This window comes from Brassica napus, chromosome C1 (genome assembly GCF_020379485.1).
Source record: "Brassica napus cultivar Da-Ae chromosome C1, Da-Ae, whole genome shotgun sequence".
In the NCBI taxonomy this organism is placed as follows: Eukaryota; Viridiplantae; Streptophyta; class Magnoliopsida; order Brassicales; family Brassicaceae; genus Brassica; species Brassica napus.
Window position 1 is genome coordinate 12,208,694 of NC_063444.1, and position 22,575 is coordinate 12,231,268.

Sequence of the window (22,575 nt, forward strand, 5' to 3'; positions counted from 1 at the left end):
TCTATACCCTAAAACCCAAGTCCTAGACCCTAAACCCAAACCGTAAACCTTAAACCCAAATTATATATCCTAAACCCAAAACATTAACTATAAATCCAAACGGTAAATCCTAAACCCAAACCGTAAATCCTAAACCCAAAACCTATACCCTAAACCCAAATCCTAGACCTAAAACCAAAATGGTAAACCCTAAATGATATCTTGCATATTTACATTGTTTTATCCATTTATTCATGTGCATTTTCATCATATAGATTAGGATTTAGCCATGTCTAGGTTGCGTTTTGCATACATATGTCTCTATTAGGTATTGGAGTACCACATGGAGTTCCTGGAAACATTTAGGTGCATTTGGAGCTCAAAAGAGGTGATTAAGGTGATCATTAGACGAGCAATGCATGGGAGCGACCTACCGGAGCGACGCCATGAACTCGCTCGCCATCTACGCTTCGAAGCGACCTCCCAGAGCGACAAGGCGAAGTCGCTCCAGCTCCTAGAGCAACCTCACCACAGCGACACCCAGAGGTTGCTCGGGTTGTGTTGATTTGAGAGCGACGAACAAGCCGGGAGCGACCTCCTAGAGCGACACCCTAAGGTCGCTCACGTCTATGGTTTCTGAGCAAGCCGGGAGCGACGTCTTCAGAGTGACACAGCCAAGTCGCTCGCGAGGAGACGACCCGGGAGCGACGTCTTCGGAGCGACACAGCCAGGTCGCTCGCGAAGAAACCACCCGGGAGCGACCTCTCGCAGCGACGTGCCGAGGTCGCTCCGCGTCTTTTTGTTTGGCTGAATTCATGTTTTCTCAAGGGCCTTTTGGTCATTTCGTTATGCACGTTTTTACTTTTCAAAAACCTATGTTTTAAGTACCTTGGTAAGCCACCAGAGGGGATTATCTCTTTTCTGGAGAACAACTAGAAAAACTTCTTCTGATTCAGATTTCATTGTTTTCATCTTGTGTTCTTGTTGATTTCTTATCTATTCCTCTACATGATTAATCTGAAATCCAATATGGGTTTAAGAGGATCATGGAGATTAGTGAGTAATCACTTTTTGAATTCATGAGTTATGGAGATTAAGGGTGATTAGGTTAGTTCTAGGATGTTTTAGTGTAGATCATTCTTGTTCCTTGCTAGTAGAGTATTCATAATGCATCTTCTGAGTTGGCCACTCAAAAGTTGATCGATAGGCATTTCCCACCCGAAAGGTGTTCGATGAAATGCCTGAGACAACTCTCCTAGACTTTTAGTATACTTTGCCAAAGACATTTGTTGTTAAAGATGCTAAGATAGCTAATAGACTTGTTAGTAATGATTGCTTTCACATTATTCAACCAAAGATATTTGATGTTTGAGATATGTTAGCAAATGAACATTCATCTAGACATAGAGCTTGCTTAGAATTGTGTCTAGGCTTAAGGTCGATAGTTTGATTGATCATATGCTATCCTTAGTTCGATACTTGATCACCCAAGGTCTAATCCCTATGCCCATGAGTTCTCTTTTCCCTTAGTCAAGAAAGTATCATTCTGTAATTGCTTTCTAGTATTAGTAGTAGTTTAAAACCCATCTAAATCATTGGTTGCACTTAGATTAAGTGAGTACTTGCATTCTCATTGCTTCGAATTCCTTCAGAACTGGTTCGACAATCATTTATACTACAACATTTGTCTTAGGAGCCTTGAAAACTCCTAACATCAAATTGGCGCCGTTGCCAAATTCTGAGTAAATTTGAACATTGAGATTTAGTCATTTGCTTGAGATTAAGTCATTTTTATTTTCTTTTGTTACTGATTCTCCTTCTTCACCTCCCTTTACTTTACAGGTGTATGAACTTGAGGAGCAGGAGTCCATCAAACCTAGTTCCAAGAACCACAGACATCAGAGCTTTAGAGAGAGAGTGTACTAGAAAGAGACGAGAAGAAGAGCAACAGTCTCACTTGCAGAGATTGGATACTGATATGGGAGACATACCTCAAAATGATGCCAACAACGTTCCACACAACCAACAGCGAGCAACTCGACCCATTGACACTTATGACCGCCCCAACATTCATGGTCATAGATTGGGAATCCGAGCACCAGCTGTCGCAGCCAACAACTTTAACATCAAATCAGGACTCCTCAACGTGATCGACAACAACAAGTATCATGGCTTGGCTCTAGAGGACCCATTTGATCACTTGGACAGGTTCGACAGCTACCGTGGGTTGTCAAAAACCAATGGTGTGTCTGAGGATGCCTTAAAGCTGGAGTTATTCCCTTTCTCTCTGGGGGATAAGGCACGACAGTGGGAGAAGTCTCTACCAAGCGACTCAATCACCACTTGGGATGAGTGCAAGAGAGCATTCTTGGAGAAATTCTTCTCATCCTCAAGAACTGCTAAGCTGAGAAGTGAGATCTCCAGTTTCCAACAGAAGAACTTGGAAGGATTCAATGAAGCCTGGGAGAGATTCAAAGGCTATCAAACCAAATGCCCACATCATGGTTTCTCTAAGGAGAGCTTGCTCAGTACCTTCTACAGAGGTGTCCTTCCTAAGTACAGAGCCAGATTGGATACATCTAGCAATGGATTCTTCTTAGGAAGAACTGAAGATGATACAGAAGAGCTGGTTGACAACATGGTGAAGAGTGATGCAGTCTACAGTGCAGATCACGACAGAGGCAGTCGGGGTGATGATAAGCAGACGAGGAAAGAGATCAAAGATTTGGAAGACAAGATCGACCTACTCATTACTGAAAAATCCACCCAAGAACAGCTGAAGTTTGTTGGTAACTCCAAGCAGGAAGATCCACCTGTTGTCCATGAGGTTGAACATTTGGAAGGTCAGGAAGAGCTGTGTTTCATCAATAACAATGGTAGCTGGTACAAAAAAGAGCCCAACTTTCAGTATAACAACTACCAACATAAATCCTACCCCAACAACCAACAGAGTGGTTATCCGCCTAGAAACAACCAGCAAGGCAGCTATCAGCCTCACAAAACCCCTCGTCAGGTTCCTCTGCTCCTCAAGAGAGCAGCACTGATACCTTACTGAAACAAATCTTGGAGTCTCGGACTAGAAGTGAGAAGCATGTTAGTTATGAGTTGAAGAACCTTCACTCCAAGATTGATGGGAGCTACAATGAGCTCAACAACAAATTTTCACATCTTCTTCTACAGTAAAGAATTTAGAGAATCAGTTTGCTTCCATGAACACTCACCAGAATCGCCAGCAAGGATCTCTACCTGGAAAATCTGACCAAAACCCCCAAGGAGGCCAAAGCTATCACCCTTAGGAGTGGTAAGTAGTTACCTCCTACAACCCTCACCAGGGATGCTGAGAAACTAGGTGCGGAGGTGGCCATAAACTTAGATGATGAAGTGGTGATTGTTGATGGGAAAATCAATGATGAAATCTTGGAGAAGATTGTGGAAGCTAAAGGTAAAGGAAAGGTTGGGGAAGAAAAGAAAACAGTGAAAGATGGTGAAATTGTTGCTCCAGCAAGTGAGAATTCTTTTGTTCCTCCTCCCTATGAACCCAAACTTCCATTCCCTGGTAGATTCAAGAGGCAGCTGCTAGAGAAGTACAAAGCTCTGTTTGAGAAGCAAATGAGTGAGGCTCAGGTTGCAATGCCCATCATCGATGCTTTCATGTTGATTCCTCAATACAACAGGTTCCTGAAAGATGTTATAGCTGCAAAGAAGAAGGAGATGGAAGGCATGATGATTCTTACCCATGAGTGCAGTGCCATCATCCAGAGGCTTAATGTTCCATAGAAGTTAGAGGATCCAGGATGCTTCACACTACCTTGTGCTCCTGGACCTATGGTATTTGAGAAATGTCTCTGCGATTTGGGAGCTAGTGTCAGCTTGATGCCTTTGTCTGTTGCAAAGAAGATTGGATTCACTCAGTACAAGAAGTGTAGACTTTCTCTGGTGTTAGCTGATCGTTCAGTGAAGTACCATGTGGGCATCTTAGAGGACCTCCCTGTGAAGATTGGACGGTATGAGATACCTACAGATTTTGTGGTGCTTGAGATGGGTGGGGAGGCTCAAGACCCATTGATTCTTGGAAGGCCATTCTTAGCTATAGCAGGAGCAATTGTTAATGTGAAATAGGGCACGATTGATCTCCATTTGGGTAAAGGGCATGTTCTCCACTTTCACATCAATGGGAAAATGAAGAAACCAACTGTGTTCGGGCAAGCCTTCCACATTGAAGAGATGGACACTCCTGCTGATGAGCACCTTGAAGAGTTACCACCTGAGGACGACGAGGAGGGAGCATCTCCCTCTACTCATTCCCCATAGAAGGTAACCCACTACTTTCCCTTGTATATACCATTTCGTTTTGCATATTAGTTTTCTCTTTTTGGGTATCTCTCTCTTCTTGACAACACAGAGACTGTGTCATTTAAGTTTGGGGGAGGTACCAAGTATTTGATCATGTTTGCTTTGATGTTGTTTCATTGAGTCATGCATTGCATACCTATTTGCATATATAAAAAAATCCTTTAGTTTGCATCATTTGCATTTCTAGGAGAGTCTAGAGCATATAGGTTGCATTCACTTGCACTGGGAGCAATGATTTTAAATGCCTTGTAAAGAACACTACTTTGCACCTGAGTAGCTTATGCACCTCTCAAAAAGACTTGTATGCTTCGAGCCTTGAAAACTCTTCCTGAAACTTGTTGATTGCTGAAACTCAGTCTTTGAAGCCAACTACAACCTTATTTGAACTGAACGAACTTAATGCATCTTGCTCATGGTCCCTTGTGTTCTGAATCATGGATATACACACTTGAGTTGTCACATCCTTTATGCCAATCTTTTTGACAACCTCTAGTGGTAGACCTCTCCCCAAAATCCCTTCCTCCGTTTAAGCCTTCATTGATTGATGAGTGAGGCCTTTTTCGGAAAGTCTTACATGCACATAATGTTGAGAGTATCGGGAACGACAATGTTTGATCTTCATTCTTGCTAGATTAGGCACATTATTGTCTAGCCATAGGATGTGGGTGAGTGTTGTAAAGTTTGATTTGGGAGTATGAGAAAGTTGAAGGAAAAGAGTGAACTCTTGTGCTTAATTGACTAGTCTTTATAGGATAAGTAGAGAAACTTCTAGCTCAATTTGTGAAAGTTATTGGCCCCCAAACATAAAAAAAAAAAAAAAAAAAAAAAAAAAGAGAGAATAAAGAAATGGGGCTAGTAAAATTAGGATGAGCTAAGAGGTGTTCATATGAGTGTAAGAAATCCCTTGTAAAAAAAAAGAGTTTTGTGTTGAGAAATGCTTTTGAAGTCCTTGGGTGAGAGATGTGAGTTGGGTTTGGAATGGGGAAATGAATGTGTATCATATATGTTTGGGAAAAAGGTAGAACAATGGAGATTGAGCATTGTATGCATGAGTTGATCCCTTTCTTAGATATATTATGTGCAATGTCAAGGCTACTTGTCTTGAGAGTATACCGCCTTAAATATCATATATCTTAAACCCCTTGACTCACTTGATTAAAAAGCCTCCCCATACCCAAATGATTTGGACCAATTGACCATTTGCAAGAATTCACTTGATGCTATGGTTAATGAACTTGAGAGTTGGCTGATTTGCATGTGTGAATGCATGATGATGAGTGTAGGGATGAAAAGAGTTGAGATAGGCCTAGAGAAGCTAGAGTATAATAAGATAGGGTGTACTAATGCTGAATTTAGATGTTGATTCGAGTGCTTTGTGTATTTCTTTTGGCTATGAGTTCCCACCTTCAAACCTCTCTCCCTATGAGTTCTAGAAAGTTCACTTGAGGACAAGTAAAAGAATAAGTTTGGGGGAGTTGATATCTTGCATATTTACATTGTTTTATCCAATTATTCATGTGCATTTTCATCATATAGATTAGGATTTAGCCATGTCTAGGTTGCGTTTTGCATACATATGTCTCTATTAGGTATTGGAGTACCACATGGAGTTCCTGGAGACATTTGAGTGCATTTGGAGCTCAAAAGAGGTGATTAAGGTGATCATTGGATGAGCAATGCATGGGAGCGACCTACCGGAGCGACGCCATGAACTCGCTCGCCATCTACGCTTCGGAGCAACCTCCTAGAGCGACAAGGAGAAGTCGCTCCAGCTCCTAGAGCGACCTCACCACAGCGACACCCAGAGGTCGCTCGGGTTGTGTTGATTTGAGAGCGACGAACAAGCCGGGAGCGACCTCCTAGAGCGACACCCTAAGGTCGCTCGCGTCTATGGTTTCTGAGCAAGCCGGGAGCGACGTCTTCAGAGCGACACAGCCAGGTCGCTCGCGAGGAGACGACCCGGGAGCGACGTCTTCGGAGCGACACAACCAGGTCGCTCGCGAAGAAACCACCCGGGAGCGACCTCTCGCAGCGACGTGCCGAGGTCGTTCCGCGTCTTTTTGTTTGGCCGAATTCATGTTTTCTCAAGGGCCTTTTGGTCACTTCATTATGCACGTTTTTACTTTTCAAAAACCTATGTTTTAAGTACCTTGGTAAGCCACCAGAGGGGATTATCTCTTTTCTGGAGAACAACTAGAAAAACTTCTTTTGATTCAGATTTCATTGCTTTCATCTTGTGTTCTTGTTGATTTCTTATCTGTTCCTCTACATGATTAATCTGAAATCCAATATGGGTTTAAGAGCAATCATGGAGATTAGTGAGTAATCACTTTTTGAATTCATGGGTTAGGGAGATTAAGGGTGATTGGGTTAGTTCTAGGATGTTTTAGTGTAGATCATTCTTGTTCCTTGCTAGTAGAGTATTCATAATGCATCTTCTGAGTTGACCACTCAAAAGTTGATCGATAGGCATTTCCCACCCGAAAGGTGTTCAATAAAATGCCTGAGACAACTCTCCTAGACTTTTAGTATACTTTGCCAAAGACATTTGTTGTTAAAGATGCTAAGATAGCTAATAGACTTGTTAGTAATGATTGCTTTCACATTATTCAACCAAAGACATTTGATGTTTGAGATATGTTAGCAAATGAGCATTCATCTAGACATAGAGCTTGCTTAGAATTGTGTCTAGGCTTAAGGTCGATAGTTTGATTGATCATATGCTATCCTTAGTTCGATACTTGATCACCCAAGGTCCAATCCCTATGCCCATGAGTTCTCTTTTCCCTTAGTCAAGAAAGTATCATTCTGTAATTGCTTTCTAGTATTAGTAGTAGTTTAAAACCCATCTAAATCATTGGTTTCACTTAGATTAAGTGAGTACTTGCATTCTCATTGCTTCGAATTCTCTCAAAACTGGTTCGACAATCATTTATACTACAACATTTGTCTTAGGAGCCTTGAAAACTCCTAACATCACTAAACTCAAACCCCAAACTTAGATGCTATAAGGTTTTGGTTAAAGTTTACGGTTTGGGTTTAGAGTCTAAACCTTGGGTTTAGGGTATAGGGTTTAGGTTTATAGTCTATTTTTTGGGTTTAAGGTATATAATTTGGGTTTAGGGTCTAGGATTAGGGTTTAGGGTCTAGGATTAGAGTTTAAGGTTTACGGTTTGGGTTTATGGTATAGAGTTTAGGTTTATAGTCTAGTTTTTGGGTTTAGTGTATATAATTTGGGTTTAGGGTCTAGGATTAGGGTTTAGAGTATAGGGTTTGGGTTTAGGGGTTTGGATTTGGGTTTAGAATTTAGGGTATAGGGTTTAGAATTTAAGATTTAGGTTTTAGGGTTTAGCTGGAAGCGTTAGCGTCGTTAAAATTATCGTTTTTATTTTTTTTACTTAATAATCTATGTGTCACTTTGATTGGTCATAAAGGGTGAGGTGAATTTAAAAGTTCACCCTAGGGGTTGAACCTAAGTTCTGTCCATTTAAAAAGTGGCTTTAGGAAAATGTGAACAATTTCTTTTTTCAGAGTGGCTTTTAAAACTTTTAAAGATTTCAGCAAGAGATTGGCAAATTTTTTGGCTTTAATAGTTTTTCATAACCACAAAGTCTCTAAAACCTAACTACCAATAGGACCCTATATGTTGTTCGTTTGCCAACTGCAACATCTTCCATTTAGAAAAAAAAAGAAAAGTAGATTCTTTGAACCTGAAAACAGGGATAAAGATCCGATTACAAACCGACTTACACAAAATTGCACAATTCCAATTATTTCCTATCTAACTTTACTCGACTCATAAGCTCAGTGCGTACCACTAGACCGAAATTGAGTATCAACTACAGTTCTATGCCTTTGAAAGTAGCCTCGTTTACTTGGATGCCAAAATTTTCCCGTAACATCTCTAGAGTAGCTAGTTCTTGATGAACTCGTTTAAATTTGTAACCATTAGCATTACTGAAAGCAAGACGAAATAGAGGGAAGAAAGATTGAGAGACACAAATTGAAGTGCATGCCAAGAATCCGACTATACACTCGCCTCCAACGCGGCAACACCTCCACCAGCAATGAACCAAAGACGGTATGGGATCGCGGTAGGCAGAGCCGGCCTTGAAGGTAAGCAGAGGAAGCACATGTTTCTGCCCGACCAACAATAAGTAACATTTCGGGCACATTTTGAGCTGATTATCTGTTGGTTCAACTTGTTGTGGTTACTTCTACTCGGATCAGAGGTCACGAGTTCGAATTCCTCTACGCATATTAAAAAAAACTTTCCTTTTTCTTTTTTAAATGTGTCAATCTACAGCCCAATAAATTATCTAGGCCTTGGTTCGCGGATCAACCCGCCCCGCACGACCCGCCAACCCGCGGATCGTTTTTTTTTCAGTTAAAATTTCGACCCGCTCAACCCGCAAAGAAATAAACTAATACCCGCACCCGCCCCGCTTTATTTTGCAGGTAACCCGCGGGACCCGCGGGTTATATTTTTAATTAAAAAATAATTATTTAATTAGTTTTTCTATAAAATAATATATTTATAAGTAATTTTTTATATTATTTTTTAAAAATTTAATTATTTTTTTAAAATTAATTATTTTCTAAAAAAATCGTATTTATAAAAAAAATCTTTTTTTTATTTTTTATTTTATTTTGCGGATTGGCGGGTATCCGCAAATCAAAATCCACCAACCCGCACCCGCACCCGCCCCGCATGAAATAGTCTTAACCCGCATCCGCACCCGCGACTTGATTTTTTCAAAACGCTCGACCCGCACCCGCCCCGTGGCGGGTGAAATGGGACGGGCCCCGCAGGCTTTGATTTAAATTCCAAGGTCTAAAATTATCTTAGCTTCTAGCCCATAAAATGCTAGGATCTGCACTGGCGGTAGGACAGTTGCCTAAGAAGCTCTTCAACCTGCACAAGAAAAGAAAAGAAGCAACACCACCAAAGAAATCAACGACCATTATGGTGCTGAGATGTGTTAATTCCAAGCAAGATGACTCACCGAGAACACCAAGAGATGGACAACAACCCGAACAACTGAATGAAATTGCCTTAAGCCTGGTTTTGAGAACCAAAGATCGGTTCTAAGGAATGAATGAAAGAAAACTTCCGATATAGCATCTTCCAATTTAGTCCTGGAGTCATAGAAATTTAAAATTTATTCCCTCCAAAAAGACACTTTATAACTTCAAATATCAAGTTTTTTGCTTTCCAAAAAGGAATTTCAAAACTTCAAATTTGAAGTTTTGAGAAGTGAAACTCAAAATTTGAAGTTTCATATTTTTATTTGCATTTTGATCTCTACAATTACAAATCACATTTATGATTCATAAATATTTTCTTATTTATTGTTTTAATCCTTATAAAAATTATATCTCATAAATATTTTACGTTTTGTTTACAAAATTTAAGTTTATGCATAAAATTAAATAAAATTTTAAAATAAGATTTAAAATATTTAAAATTAGATTTAGATAACAAAAATATACAAAAAAAACTTAACAAAAAAAGCTTTTAAAAAATTACATGAAGACATAACTATTACACAAATTTAAATATTACAACAACACTAATAGTCAGGTAAGTTTGAACCGGAACCTTCAAAATTTCTAAATATTGTCCAATATTTTTTGTATGTAACTGAAGATGGTTGTTGTTGCTGTTGATGATGATGTATTTTCGTACAATTCTTTCTTGTTTATATGAATATATTCACGAGTATTAATATCATCGATAAAAATTAGTTTTTTAGCAATATTTTATGTTTATCTTTTACTTTCTTATTCTTATCTAATGTATTTACAAGTATTAATATTACCCAATTTCAAGAATTTTTTTATCTCTAATCTACAAATTAAAAATGAGGATAGTCATTTTTACCTCAAAATGCACTAGTAGATCATATATGCATTACGAAAATCACTTTATAGAATAATATGGTATTTTGATTGAAGATTAATATTAATTAAGTTATTTTGTTTAAAATTTTATATTTTAATATAAAATTTTATTAATTAATATTTTTGTAATATGTTTATATATGTGCTAGTTATTTACAAAATTTTTATGAATTCATATTAGTTATGCTAAATATAAAGACCATATTATAAAATACAAATGGTTTTAAAGTTGAGTTTGAAGTTTTGCTTTTGGAAAATAACATTTTTTGATTTAGAATATAGACTTTTGGAAACTTCAAAATAGAGTTTTTTTCGGACATACTCTAGACCCAATAACAAAGTAATTATTTGTATCTCGATACTTGCTACTTTGCTGAAATAGCATTTTTCTGAGTCAGCCAAAATTGAAACATTGTTTTGTCGTGAATCGTGATTGTGTTTTGGAGGAGGAACAGGTAGGTGGCAGAGATTACAATAGGAAGGTGACAGATAAGGCAAGTTACAACGTGAATATGATTTGTCTAATTCTAGAAAACGACGTGTCTTTTGCTCAAACACTGCAATAGAGTTCTTCTTCTTTCCGAGTTGCGAAATTATAAACTTAGAATGCAAAAACAAAATAAATAAATCTCAAATGTATGTATGTATATGTCAATTTTATATAAATCCCCACGTCCCCACAAAATCGTTGGATCAACATGTTCTTTGTTTACTCCACTGTTAAAATGTCAGCTTTTTTGGACAGTGGTGAAAGTTAATTAGACAGTATAATCTCACTTAAGTAATCTAACATCTTACAGAAGACTACTAGGCTGAATGCTACTTGTTTTGAACGAACATGGAACTTTATATGCTGACCAACGCAGCATGCGATATGAATGGCAAATTCGAATGTTTAAATGACATACGTGAAAACTAGTTGAATATAAGTTTCGAACTGTATATCAGTTGTTTATTTCCTCTGTTCTTGTGATGTTTTAATCTATTATTTACTTATTTGTCTGCTTACGTTATTTTTCTTTCGTCCCTCCATATATTTGAAGAAATACAATGAGAATAGACATAACACTCAACATCCACTTACTCATATGTTACTCTCAAGTCAGAGTCAAACCTTTATTTGGATTTGTGTTGACAAGTTACACAAACGGAGTTGATTATTGAATTTAAATTTCGGCAATAAATAAACAACTTTCATTTGTCGATATGTAATTAGAAAATACTAGTGATAATAAAAGGTCAATTTCATGCCTGTTCCAAAACAACGATTACAGACCAATGGTTCCAGGTTTCCTGGTAAAACTGAAAAGCTTTTTAGTCTATCATCCCTGTGCTATGAGTTTTCTAACTCCAAAAAGTTTTTGATTTTTTTCCCCGACTAATGTAGCCAAACTTATATTTAAATTTAGCTGCCTGTTGTCCCTTAAAATACGGGGTCAGGCTAATGAACTATATACACTGTACATTCACTTTAGTTCTTTCTTCTGCTCTCCTTTGAAAAAAAAACTTAATTAGAATGGTTATATTTGCTCCCAAAAAAAAATAGAATGGTTTATAAAGTATACCTTTCGTATTTCTTTTTGTCATTTTATGTGTTTTCAGAATGAATCTTACATTCTACTTGGTTTCTCAAAACCTCTTGTAACATGTAGATCATTCTTACTGTTGCCGTACTATGGAAATCTAAGAAACAATATATCCAACGAAATTTTTTTCGTCTTCCTAGTATTATAGTATTCTTTATGGATAAATTTTTTTATTTCCACATGGATAATTATACATATTACAAATAATGTAGTTGTATTCACATTTCTAATGAAAAAACATCCTAGCAAATGGTATATAATGAAATCAATATTCATACAATCTATAAGATTGATGAATTCTCTCATGAAGTATATAAAGTATTTTATATGGAACCGAACGTTACGGTTCAAACTCTGCATTCATGACACCGAATATAAGGGAATAACAAAACTTATACATTACTATCTCATGGGAATATGTGTAGTTTGTCGAAGTTTTTCCACAAATTAAACAATGACATAAAAAATCATGTATATAAAGTTTACAATTATTTATATGAACCATTACGACCCATGTCTACATCTTTAATAGTGAACTGGTTCTCAGATATTTTTATCATAAGAAAATTTGATTGCGGACAACGGTTTCGCGACAAGCATGGTTTTTAAACGTTGTTTAACCTAATAAATTTAATTAGTAGTGAGATTAGCCAATCTAATTTTATTATGCAATGCATTTGCAAACCCAACATGGTTGTATTTAACAACCAAAAAGGGGTTGATGTACATATATAATTGGCCGGCAATAGGGTCGTGAGGAAGTGTGGAAAGGAATTCGTGACTCGGCCATAATTTGAGGGTTCCCTAAACTGAACATGGTAATATTTATTGATATTTGTCTTCGCTACATGACAAAGTGTGACAATCACTTGCTAGCTCACCGCCCACCCCACCTCCACTTCACTTAAAATATCTGCAATTAAAATAACTTGTCTCTTGATCAAAACAAAAAATGTAAAACTTATGTCTCTTCTCTAACTTATATATTTCACATTCCCATAATAGATTAGTATAAGTTTTTATCTTAACATTTGAATAGATAAGATAATCTCCAACTCCACTGCAAAAAAAAAACAATAAAATGAGTGAAAAATACAGTCATGAACAAACAAAAAAAACATTACGAAGTATCTGTAGCTTACATGAATGAGCCACTACTCACTAGTCTTTTTATTTTTTTGTCAGCATTCACTACTCACTAGTCATTTAGTCCGTACGAAATTCTACGTCTGCCGGGCCTTGAGTAGGATCGAAATGCGTTAGCATCCAAGTGTAGGAGTTCTCAGAGAGATGACATGATCTACCATCGCAGAAACTTTTTTTAACTTGATAACTATGTGGCCTGATATGATTAATGATTTTTTTTGAAAGAAAACTGTGACGAAGAATATATCAATATTAATGTTTAGCCTATTCGATACACTTGCATAGACTATATATTGATAGTCCGTTTTAAGTATCCGCAAGCCGTATATATTTTTATATAATAATAATATCAATCCAAATAGATTTTTTCAAAAATCAGTCTTCAAATATGTATTTTGCCATAACCTAACTCATTAAACAACACAAAGACGTATGATTGTGAGCTCCTTTTCACGAATAATTCAAGTTAAGCTAACCTTAATATGTTCATCACCAGCGTCGTTGACGCACTTTCCAGAGGTACACAGCGTACCTTTAAGAAGGATAACTGGGTATTATTGAGACCTTTATTTCTTTTCATATTTTACATATCAATAATACATAAACGCTTAATTAAATATTTTTTTAAGTCTTAATTAAATTTGTGGAAAACAATTTCAACAATCACTTGTTTAGGGCAACTCCAGCCCATAAAATCATTTTAATATCAAAACTATATTATTTCAGTGTGATTTAATTTCAAAATTTTGAGAAAGTATAATACTTATCACCACAACTCACAAACTACCCTGCTATTCGTGTTATTTTGCATTGATCACCGAAACTTTCTCTGTCCCAAAGTATGACTTTATTCTCTTTAGATATTATTTAGCGTTTTTTCGAAAAACTAAATATTTCTTATTCTAGGATGCGACTGGTAGAATATAGCTGAATTGAAATTAAATGAGTGAAAATAAATTAAAAAATAAAAAGTTAAAATATCTATCTCGCCAAATTCATCTACATTTATGAAGAATAAAATCGTGTCTCATAAACAATATAATGTAAGGGAAGTTTATTGTTTTCTCTTTTCAATCTTTTTTTTTAACACTGAATGTTTCAATAGCAAAGTCCCAAAAAGCAACGTATAAGAGTACAGATAATAAAGAAAGACAAAACACAGATACCAGTAGGTACCAATAACAGAGACAGAGGAGAAAATCCACAGAGATATGTACTCATGATAAGTAAAACCTTCCAGCAGCAACACATATAGGTTAATCACACAGCTTGTGCTTCGGAGAGGATGGTATGCGATAGCCAACTAGGGCCTCCAGTAGCAACATATGATTGGGTGCGGAAGTTAGCTATAATACTCACATCAATAGCAGTAGACACTCTGTTTCTCGATCCGTGGACATGTATGAGTGACCAAGAGTCTAGTCTAAAGAAGAGAAGCAGTATGCGTTCTATAAGTGACTTCAACTCTGGGTACTGATGAGGCTCAAGTAGCGATTCTCTCAACTCAATGGATGAGGCTTCGAGAATAACATTTTTAAGTCTCATGTTGACCATGCTTTCGACTGCCCAAAGCAGAGATTTGAGATCCGCCTCCCTCCTAGATGTAGATTCAGAGAAAGCTCGTCTACTGTGGTTTAGAGGCGTTCCTTGATGATCCCTTAATAGCCATCCTGCTCCACTCAGACCAGAGAGATGGTCCCAAGCCGAGCTAATATTACATTTTAAGAATCCCATAGGAGGCCTAACCCAATGATCAGAGAGAGGTAGAGGTTGTGCAATATCATGGCCAGGAACACATGTGTCGTTGTTCACTTGGAACCATATATTAGCCTCTTCCACTGACTTAGTAACGCATGAGAAAGCCGAGGACCTACTGTTCTCAAACCCCAGTTCATTTCTTGACTTCCATAAGTTCCAGAGGATTCAAGGAAAGGTTTTAAAATTCCCCAGCTTGGCGTTTCTTTTCTTTGTGCAGGCCACCAAATAGTACAAGTTGAGAAACGTAGAGTTAGGAGAGAAACCACCTCTTGGCGGTGGTATTTGAGCAATCTTCCAAGCCTCAACAACAGCAGGGCAGGTAAAGAGGATATGACAAACCGTTTCAGGACCTTGACCACAAGTTTTGCAAGCCGTGTCTGTAAATAAGTTCCTCGATCTGAGCCTTTCCTTTACTGCAATGGCACCCGATAGAACTCTCCAGAGGAAATGGCGAATTTTTGGCATAGTCTTGAGCTTCCATAGACTCTTCCAAAGCTGTTGTTCCACCGGAGGGAGAGACCTATGTGCAGGGTTGTTCTGCTCATGGACCACAGATAATAGCTTATAGGCACTTTGCGTTGTGTATGCTAAGTGATTTGTGAGACCCCAAACATCATCATTAGATCTTGTAATCCATGGTTTGATCATGAGTATGCGCTCAACATCTTCTGGTGTAAAAGTCTCTCTCAGTTTGTCCTTATCCCACATACATGCATTAGGAATAAAGAGATCACAGACCTTCAACGTAAGATCAACAAGGCTGTCTTGCCTATACATAGGAGGACGTGCACTAGTATCCATGATCCAGTTCGTTAACCAAACATTTGAGTCCTTTCCATCTCCTATTCTCCTTGTCAATCCCAAATTCATAGCTTCCCTTCTACGAAGGATGCTTCTCCACGCATAGGAAGGACGGGTACCGATGCAAGCCTCTTGGAAAGATCAGTTCCTAAAGTAGCGGCTTTTTAATACTCGAGCTACCAGAGAGGTTGGGGTCGTATGTATTCTCCAAGATTGTTTACCAAGCAACGCTTGGTTAAAGTGTTATATATCATGAAACCCCATACCACCATTCTCTTTGCTTTGGCATAGCTTCTCCCAGGTAACCCAAGGTAATTTACGTCTAGAGCTTCCATCACTCCACCAGAAATCCCGTAGTGCTGAAGTAAGCTTAGCACATAGGTCTTTAGGGAGCCTAAAAACTGACATCGTATAAATGGGGAGTGCCAGACCAACAGACTTGATAAGAATTTCCTTACCCCCTGGCGAGAGTGATTTCGCAAACCACCTATGGATTCTGTTATGCAGTCTTTCTCTGATAAAGTTCAGTATGTTCCTCTTTGAACCCTTGAAAACTTCAGGAAGACCAAGATAAGTGCCCTCGCCTCCCTCTTTATCAATAACAAGTATATGTTTGATGTCTGCTTTGATACCCTCCTCAACTCTTTCACCAAATATTATAGAAGACTTAGATGGATTAATCTGTTGACTAGACGCATCACCATATATGTTCAGACACAGAGAACCTCAACACTCTCCATCAAGTTCGCTTGGCACAACAGCAAACTGCCATCAACAAACAACAAATGAAGAACCAAAGGTCCACCGACAGCAAGCTTAATACCATGTAGACGTCCTTTACTTTTTGCATTATTCAACACACTCACGAGTGCCTCTGTACATATGATGAACAAGAATGGAGAGATTGGGTCGCCTTGACGAATTCCACGTTCAGGCCTAATGAAACCATGTTCTCGGCAGTTGAGAAGGATTGTATATGACATCGTGCTCACACATGCCATAACCCAGCATACCCATTTCCTAGCAAAGCTCATCTTTTCCATTAATGTCTCCAAGAAGTTCCACTAAACACGGTCATAAGCTTCTGACATATCAGTTTTGATAGCCATAAACTTTTCATTAACCGAGTTGTTAGTTCGTAAACCATGAACCATCTCATGAGTAACAATGATGTTATCCAAGATAAGCCTATCTTCGACGAAAGCTCCCTGCGTATCAGATACCAGAATTGGCATAACTGGTTTCATACGCTCAGACAAAAGTTTAGAAATAATCTTGTACTGGACCGAACACAAGCTTATCGGCCTCAAATCCTTCATAGTGTCTGGCTTGGATACTTTAGGTAACAAACAAAGTTGAGTATGGTTCCACCCTTGAGGAAGGGAAGAGTTACAGAAGAAGCTCTGAATTTCCTCAACAATGTGAGTACCAACAATGTGCCAGTACTGTTGATAGAATACTCCAGTGAGCCCATCTTCACCAGGAGCACTGCTACCCTTCACCGAGAAGGCTGCTCTTTTTATCTCTTCTGCGGTAAACTCCTTCGTAAGTGCTTCATTCATGTCTGCGGTAACCTTTCCTTAGAAACCCTCAAACAAGGATTCAAGATCCACCGGGTTCGAGCTCATGAATAACTCTATGAAGTACTCAACAGCAATGTTGCCTTTTGCTCCTTCCGAAAAAGTCAGTTCCTTGTTCATCTTTGAGCATCAAGATATTATTCTTGATTTTCTCCCTTAACAACATTATGAAAGTACGTTGTATTCATGTCTCTTTCTCTCAACCATTGCTCCCTACTCCTCTGTCTCCAATACCTTTCTTCATCTCGATGAGCTTCAGCAAGTTGCACTCTAAGACGGCGCATAGACCGAGCACTAGGCCTGATCTTGGAAATCTCCTTCTCAAGCGCTTGGTGCAACCGCTGAATACGAGTTTTAGAATTGAACTGTGAAGATCTTTTCCACCGCGATAGCTCTTTTCTGCACCTTGACAGTCGATCCATGATGGATGAGTTATCACCACCGCAGCTGTCCCAACCTCGACGAACCACTTCCTCAAAGCCAGCCTTCCCTACCATCCTCCGATCAACGTAAAACCGGCCCCACCACGATCAAAAGGTTCCAATACAAACTTCAGAAGCAAAGGCCTACGATCCGATGGCCACATATCAATATAGTCTACACTGGAGTGAGGGAATAATTGAAACCACTCATCGTTCCCAAAGTTGCGGTCCACTCTACACTGAACCCATACATTATCACACCAGCCAACCCAAGAAAGAGTGTTCCTAGTTGACCTTACTTCTTTTATCTTACAATTTTCCACCATGTTTCTAAAGTCCCAAAAAGTGGAATCATTTCGAACTGCTCCACCCAACTTCTCTGAGTTATCTAGCAACTCATTGAAGTCACCAATCAGTACCCATGCACGATATCTTGTCAAGCCAATATTCACTAACTTTTCCCACACCAATCGCCTCATGTTTCTAACTGGATCTCCATAGACACAAGACAAGAAGAAAAACAAAGATCCCATCTCCACATTCATATCAATGATCCTTTTATCTGAAGACAAAATCTCAACCTTATAATAATCCTTCCACAACACTGCTAGTCCTCCACTCAAGCCTTCCGGCGCCACAGTAAACATCTTATCGTAACCAAGAGTTTTTTGTAAACCAATCATGTAACTATCTTTTTGTTTAGTTTGCATGAGAAACAAGAAATCCGAATAATGTTCTTTACGCATTTCCGTTAAACGATGAACTGTCTCGGTGTTTCCTGCCCCTCGACAGTTCCAACTCAATATGCTCATTGGGATGGCAACAGCTTCAAACCGGAAGCCATCAAAATTTCTTATTTTTTGGTAGATCTTTCTGACGAGGAAGGCGTAGACATGTCTGACTTCTTTTTAGTACCATTCTCTCTGTTGTTTTCTTCATTCTGGGTTGAGTTTCTTGCAGTCCCAACAGCTCGAACTTGCGTCTTTCTCTTCCCAGAAGGTGGGCGACGTCTTGCTTTCTTATCACCCTTACCATCACCGGCAGTAGGATCCTTAGAGGATATCCCTAACTGAAAACCCGTAGTGATATCAAAGGGGGGAAGCAAAGCAGGAAGAGAGGCAGTGGAGGACTCTGTTTCGCTCTCATTCTCCAGAAGAGTCAGCCGCGCAGACGATGTGATCTTTAGCTTTTTAGTCGCATGCCATTGGAGGAGTGAGCTGATATCCGGGTAGTCAAACACATGCCCTTTCCCCTTGTCAAGGTCCGGGGTGATCTTGGTTAAAATAACCGGAGGAGCTCTAGCAGCATATGTGATAGCTTGACGGACACGTTGGATCCGAGCATTACGCTATGTTTCATCAGCATGAGATACATAGACCATTGCACTGCGCCTATCCTGTTCTGAAATTTCAGGGAACATGACTGGAAATCCAGGGGGTCCAAACTCTGAGCCATGAGCAGATACCCCAATAGTCTTAGCAGGTTGAGAGCTAAGATGTGCTTCCTCACGAGCAACATTCATCGCCTTAGAAGACCGAAAATCCTTTTTCAACAGTGGGCAACGAATCTTTTCATGAGTCAACCTCAGACAGTGAAAACATCTTTTATGAATTTTCTCGTACTCAAACTCGATCGCCACATAGCCCCTTTTAGGTAGGTTGAGTCTTCTAGACGCCTTAGCGGGGTTCTCAGTGTTGAAAGTGATCAGCGCACTGATGTATTCTTTCGTGTGCGACACTTTCAGATCATACGCTATCTCGACAACCTTTCCTACTTCAGACGTAAGTTTATACATAGTGTCAATTTTGAAGAAGATCGCCGGGATATGGCGTATGCGAATCCAGAGATCCATAGATTGGAGGAAATCTTCAGATGGTCTGTCAGTCCAGCGTTCGAGGACCATAGCCCAATGGTTGTACGACCAAGGTCGATCTTTAAGCACCATTTCAAGATCTTCCTCTCTCTGAAACACGAACTGGAATCGGTCCCTGGAAAGAGCAATCCCTCGGACCCTATCATAAACACGCCAGGCAGTCGGCATGTATTCAATCATCCTGGACGTAGATTGGCAGTCAGGATTGAGCAAGCGACCCAAGATACTCAGGGAGTTCTCATTATAAACTCCAAAACGGGGGTGTCAGGAAGAGTCAATGGTTCTTCTTCATCAAGTTTCATAGCTCGCAAACTCTTGTGAAGCAAATCCGCCATGTCAGAAGCGGTGAGGCAATCAACCGACAACAGAGCAGGGAGGAGAGGTGGAGGGCCTTGAACGGAGAGGCTAGAGAAAGTTGAATCCACAAGTCCTTTGATTACGCAATAGTCAATCAATTGACTCGAATAGATCATGATGATTGTGTAGCGTACACTAATTAATCCACAAAAGGAAATAAAAAGATCTGACAGCGAATCTTGGGTAACAAGAAAGGCAAGTTTAGTGCAGGTAATGAAAAACGGAAGTTAATGAGAGGAGAAATTATGGGAGTTTTGAAAAGGAATCAAAGAACAACTGTAACACTAAGTGCCGGAGGAGAATTCCACTCACGGTGAGGGAAGATATTTAAAAAAGGAAATTAGAGATTTCCGGTAGAGAGCCCAGAAAAGACTTCATGGAGTAAGTAGACGTTTTTTCTTTTCTATCTGACTGGTGGAAAATGAGAGTAAGTGGGCGTTAGTTTTAGTTACTTCATTTCCGTTGCGCCATATGTGCTATACAATTATACATCTAGAGTGTGATCGGATGTTTTAGAATAAATGGAAAAAAAATAAATAGACAAAAAATGTGAAAAAATAAAAGTGGGAAAGAAAGAAAATTGGAGTAAATATGTTTACTCTTGTATACCAGAGGGTAAAGTTGTGCGTAGATTTTATTATATCTGGATGTCTGAATAGTAACTAGAAGAAAAGATTTAAATAATATTTTTACTTGATTGGCAAACTTGTAGAGTAAGGAGTAAAAAGGTTTTCTATCTAATTTTGTTACTCTAGAAGTGCTTAAAGTCAGAGTCCTAGTTTCTCATTTTTTCCACTGTCAAAGTTCATGGGTTTTAATTTTATGGCCCTTTAAAAAAACAAAAACTAAGGAGAAAACAAAAATAAAAACAAAAAGGAAACTGAGAATAGGACGTCAGCCGTCACATGAGGGGAGGAAGTGACCAAGTGGACCGAATAGAAGAAAAGGCCTCGAACAGAGATAACCGGCGCCGTTAGCGGACTAACGGAGAGAGTAGATGAAAGGTGGCTCCCACAATGGCGCTCAGTGTATCATCGTCGGTCCAACGAGTGTTCTTGTATTCTCAGATCGGTGTATTCTTGGACAAATATATCCGTACGGTCTATGTTTTCTTTGGCTTCAGATTCTAACTTTCCTTCATATTCGGTGAGAGATCTTAAGGCCATAAGCTATTATAACTCAGCTCAACAACATCATCCGTTTCATATATACACGTTTATACTACTTATGGTGAAAGTTAAGTAAAGTGATGTTGTCGAGAGAAGTACGTGGAACATATTTATTTAACGAACCCGTTATATCATCTGGTTATGTTCAATCTTGTTAAGTTATTCCAACTTGGTTCTAACCAAACACAGGGTAAACTGGAACATAGAGTTGTGCATTATAAAAAATCATCATAAAGTTACCTGACATTAGTTAATAGTTTTTATAAACTTGAGTTGTTTATTCTTTTTATTATAGGTTATCCTTTTACATAAACATTCGTTTATTTACAGTTGCTCCCTAGTAACATTTTATGATTTTTTATATTGTGTTTTTGAATTCAATAAAAGTAGCAAATTGTTTAAACTAAACTATAGAAAGTTATATTTTACGTATAATTTTGGTTTACAGAATGTTATTTGTAACTTTTTATTTTGTTTGCCGTTCATTTTTCAATATATTATGTAAGACATCTTTTCATCCAAAATGGTCTCCCGCTATATTTTTGCTTGTCCAGTAAAAAAAACAAATACTTCCGATTTTCACGTAAAATGTGTACATTGCACATTGCGAGATCGAATTTCTATGGAGTTATCGTTGACACAAACACTTATGATTGCGTAACGATGTGGACCAGCTCATTTTCATCATCCTAGTATTTATTTTAGTTTTGACCCAAAAAGAAGTATTTATTTTAGTAATAGTTTCCATAAACGAAATTTGATCTGTCGATAAATGAAAATTTATTGTCTTTTGCCTCTCCTAATCACCTGTACAATTACAAACTAGTGTCTTTTTCTTTTATGGGGTTCCTGAATAATTACATAGCTTAAAGTTAATTTGCCCATCTAGACCATCTAGTGGATGATTCCCAGATTTGACCGGTGTAGTGATATACAGTAGTCTATTTACGTTTCTACTCATTTTAAAATAATGTTTAAAATATATAGGTCTGAGAATTTTAATCACCCACATTAATTAAAAGTACAACTATATCTCTCTCTCCATTCCTAGATAGAGAGTTCTCTCTCCTCTCCTAGAGAGAGAGTTCTCTCTCGTTTTTCTTACTCTCTTATCAATTGAAAAAATCTTTCAGAGAGGTTAGAGATTGTTTGAGAGTGAGAGACATCATCCTTTTAGTTCTCCGGCTTCGGTTCAACCGACCGGATTTTGTCTCCGGCGTTCTCGCGTTCTCCTCCAGCGTTGGACGGCTGGCTTTTGTTTCTGGGTGGCGGTGGCTTCCTCAGTTCCGCTTCGCCGGCTTTTGTCTCCGTGTCATGCCCCTTTGGTGTTGACAGCGGCTCTCACCGGGGTTATCCCGGTTTCTTTTGACCGGCGTTTCTGTTCTTCCCCTTTGCAATCGACTCTCCTTCCTCGGTTTCGATGTTCGATGGTTGAGGGATGATTGAAGACGATTGATTCTATTGGAAACGTGAGTCTGTGTTTGACTCGATCAAGCGTAAAGATGGTTCTGGTTGAGCATCTTTCGTTTATCCCGGTTGTCTGATCTCTTCTTCTTCAAGCTTTTTGTTTCAATCGGTTCGACTCTCGTTGGTTTGAGTTCGTTGTCTCTCGATTGGAACTTCATCAAAGAAGAAAGATCCTTTGGC

At 38.7% G+C, this 22,575-nt stretch overlaps 2 protein-coding genes and 1 non-coding gene across 3 annotated transcripts; all 3 read right to left on the bottom strand.

Annotated features, from left to right (window-relative positions):
* Positions 1-2,380: 2,380 nt before the first annotated feature.
* Positions 2,381-2,487, bottom strand: LOC125581050. The gene has a single exon (XR_007318761.1). It is a non-coding gene; the product is annotated as a small nucleolar RNA R71 (small nucleolar RNA).
* Positions 2,488-15,770: 13,283 nt separating this feature from the next.
* On the bottom strand, positions 15,771-16,570 carry LOC125579808. Its single transcript, XM_048743663.1, has 2 exons — positions 16,253-16,570; positions 15,771-16,208 (listed from the first exon to the last, which is right to left on the bottom strand). Exons 1-2 carry the CDS (start codon positions 16,568-16,570, stop codon positions 15,771-15,773), a joined length of 756 nt encoding a protein of 251 aa, XP_048599620.1.
* A 1,812-nt stretch (positions 16,571-18,382) lies between these two features.
* On the bottom strand, positions 18,383-19,570 carry LOC125579809 (uncharacterized protein At4g02000-like). Its single transcript, XM_048743664.1, has 2 exons — positions 18,995-19,570; positions 18,383-18,877 (listed from the first exon to the last, which is right to left on the bottom strand). Exons 1-2 carry the CDS (start codon positions 19,568-19,570, stop codon positions 18,383-18,385), a joined length of 1,071 nt encoding a protein of 356 aa, XP_048599621.1.
* Between the last annotated feature and the right edge of the window lie 3,005 nt (positions 19,571-22,575).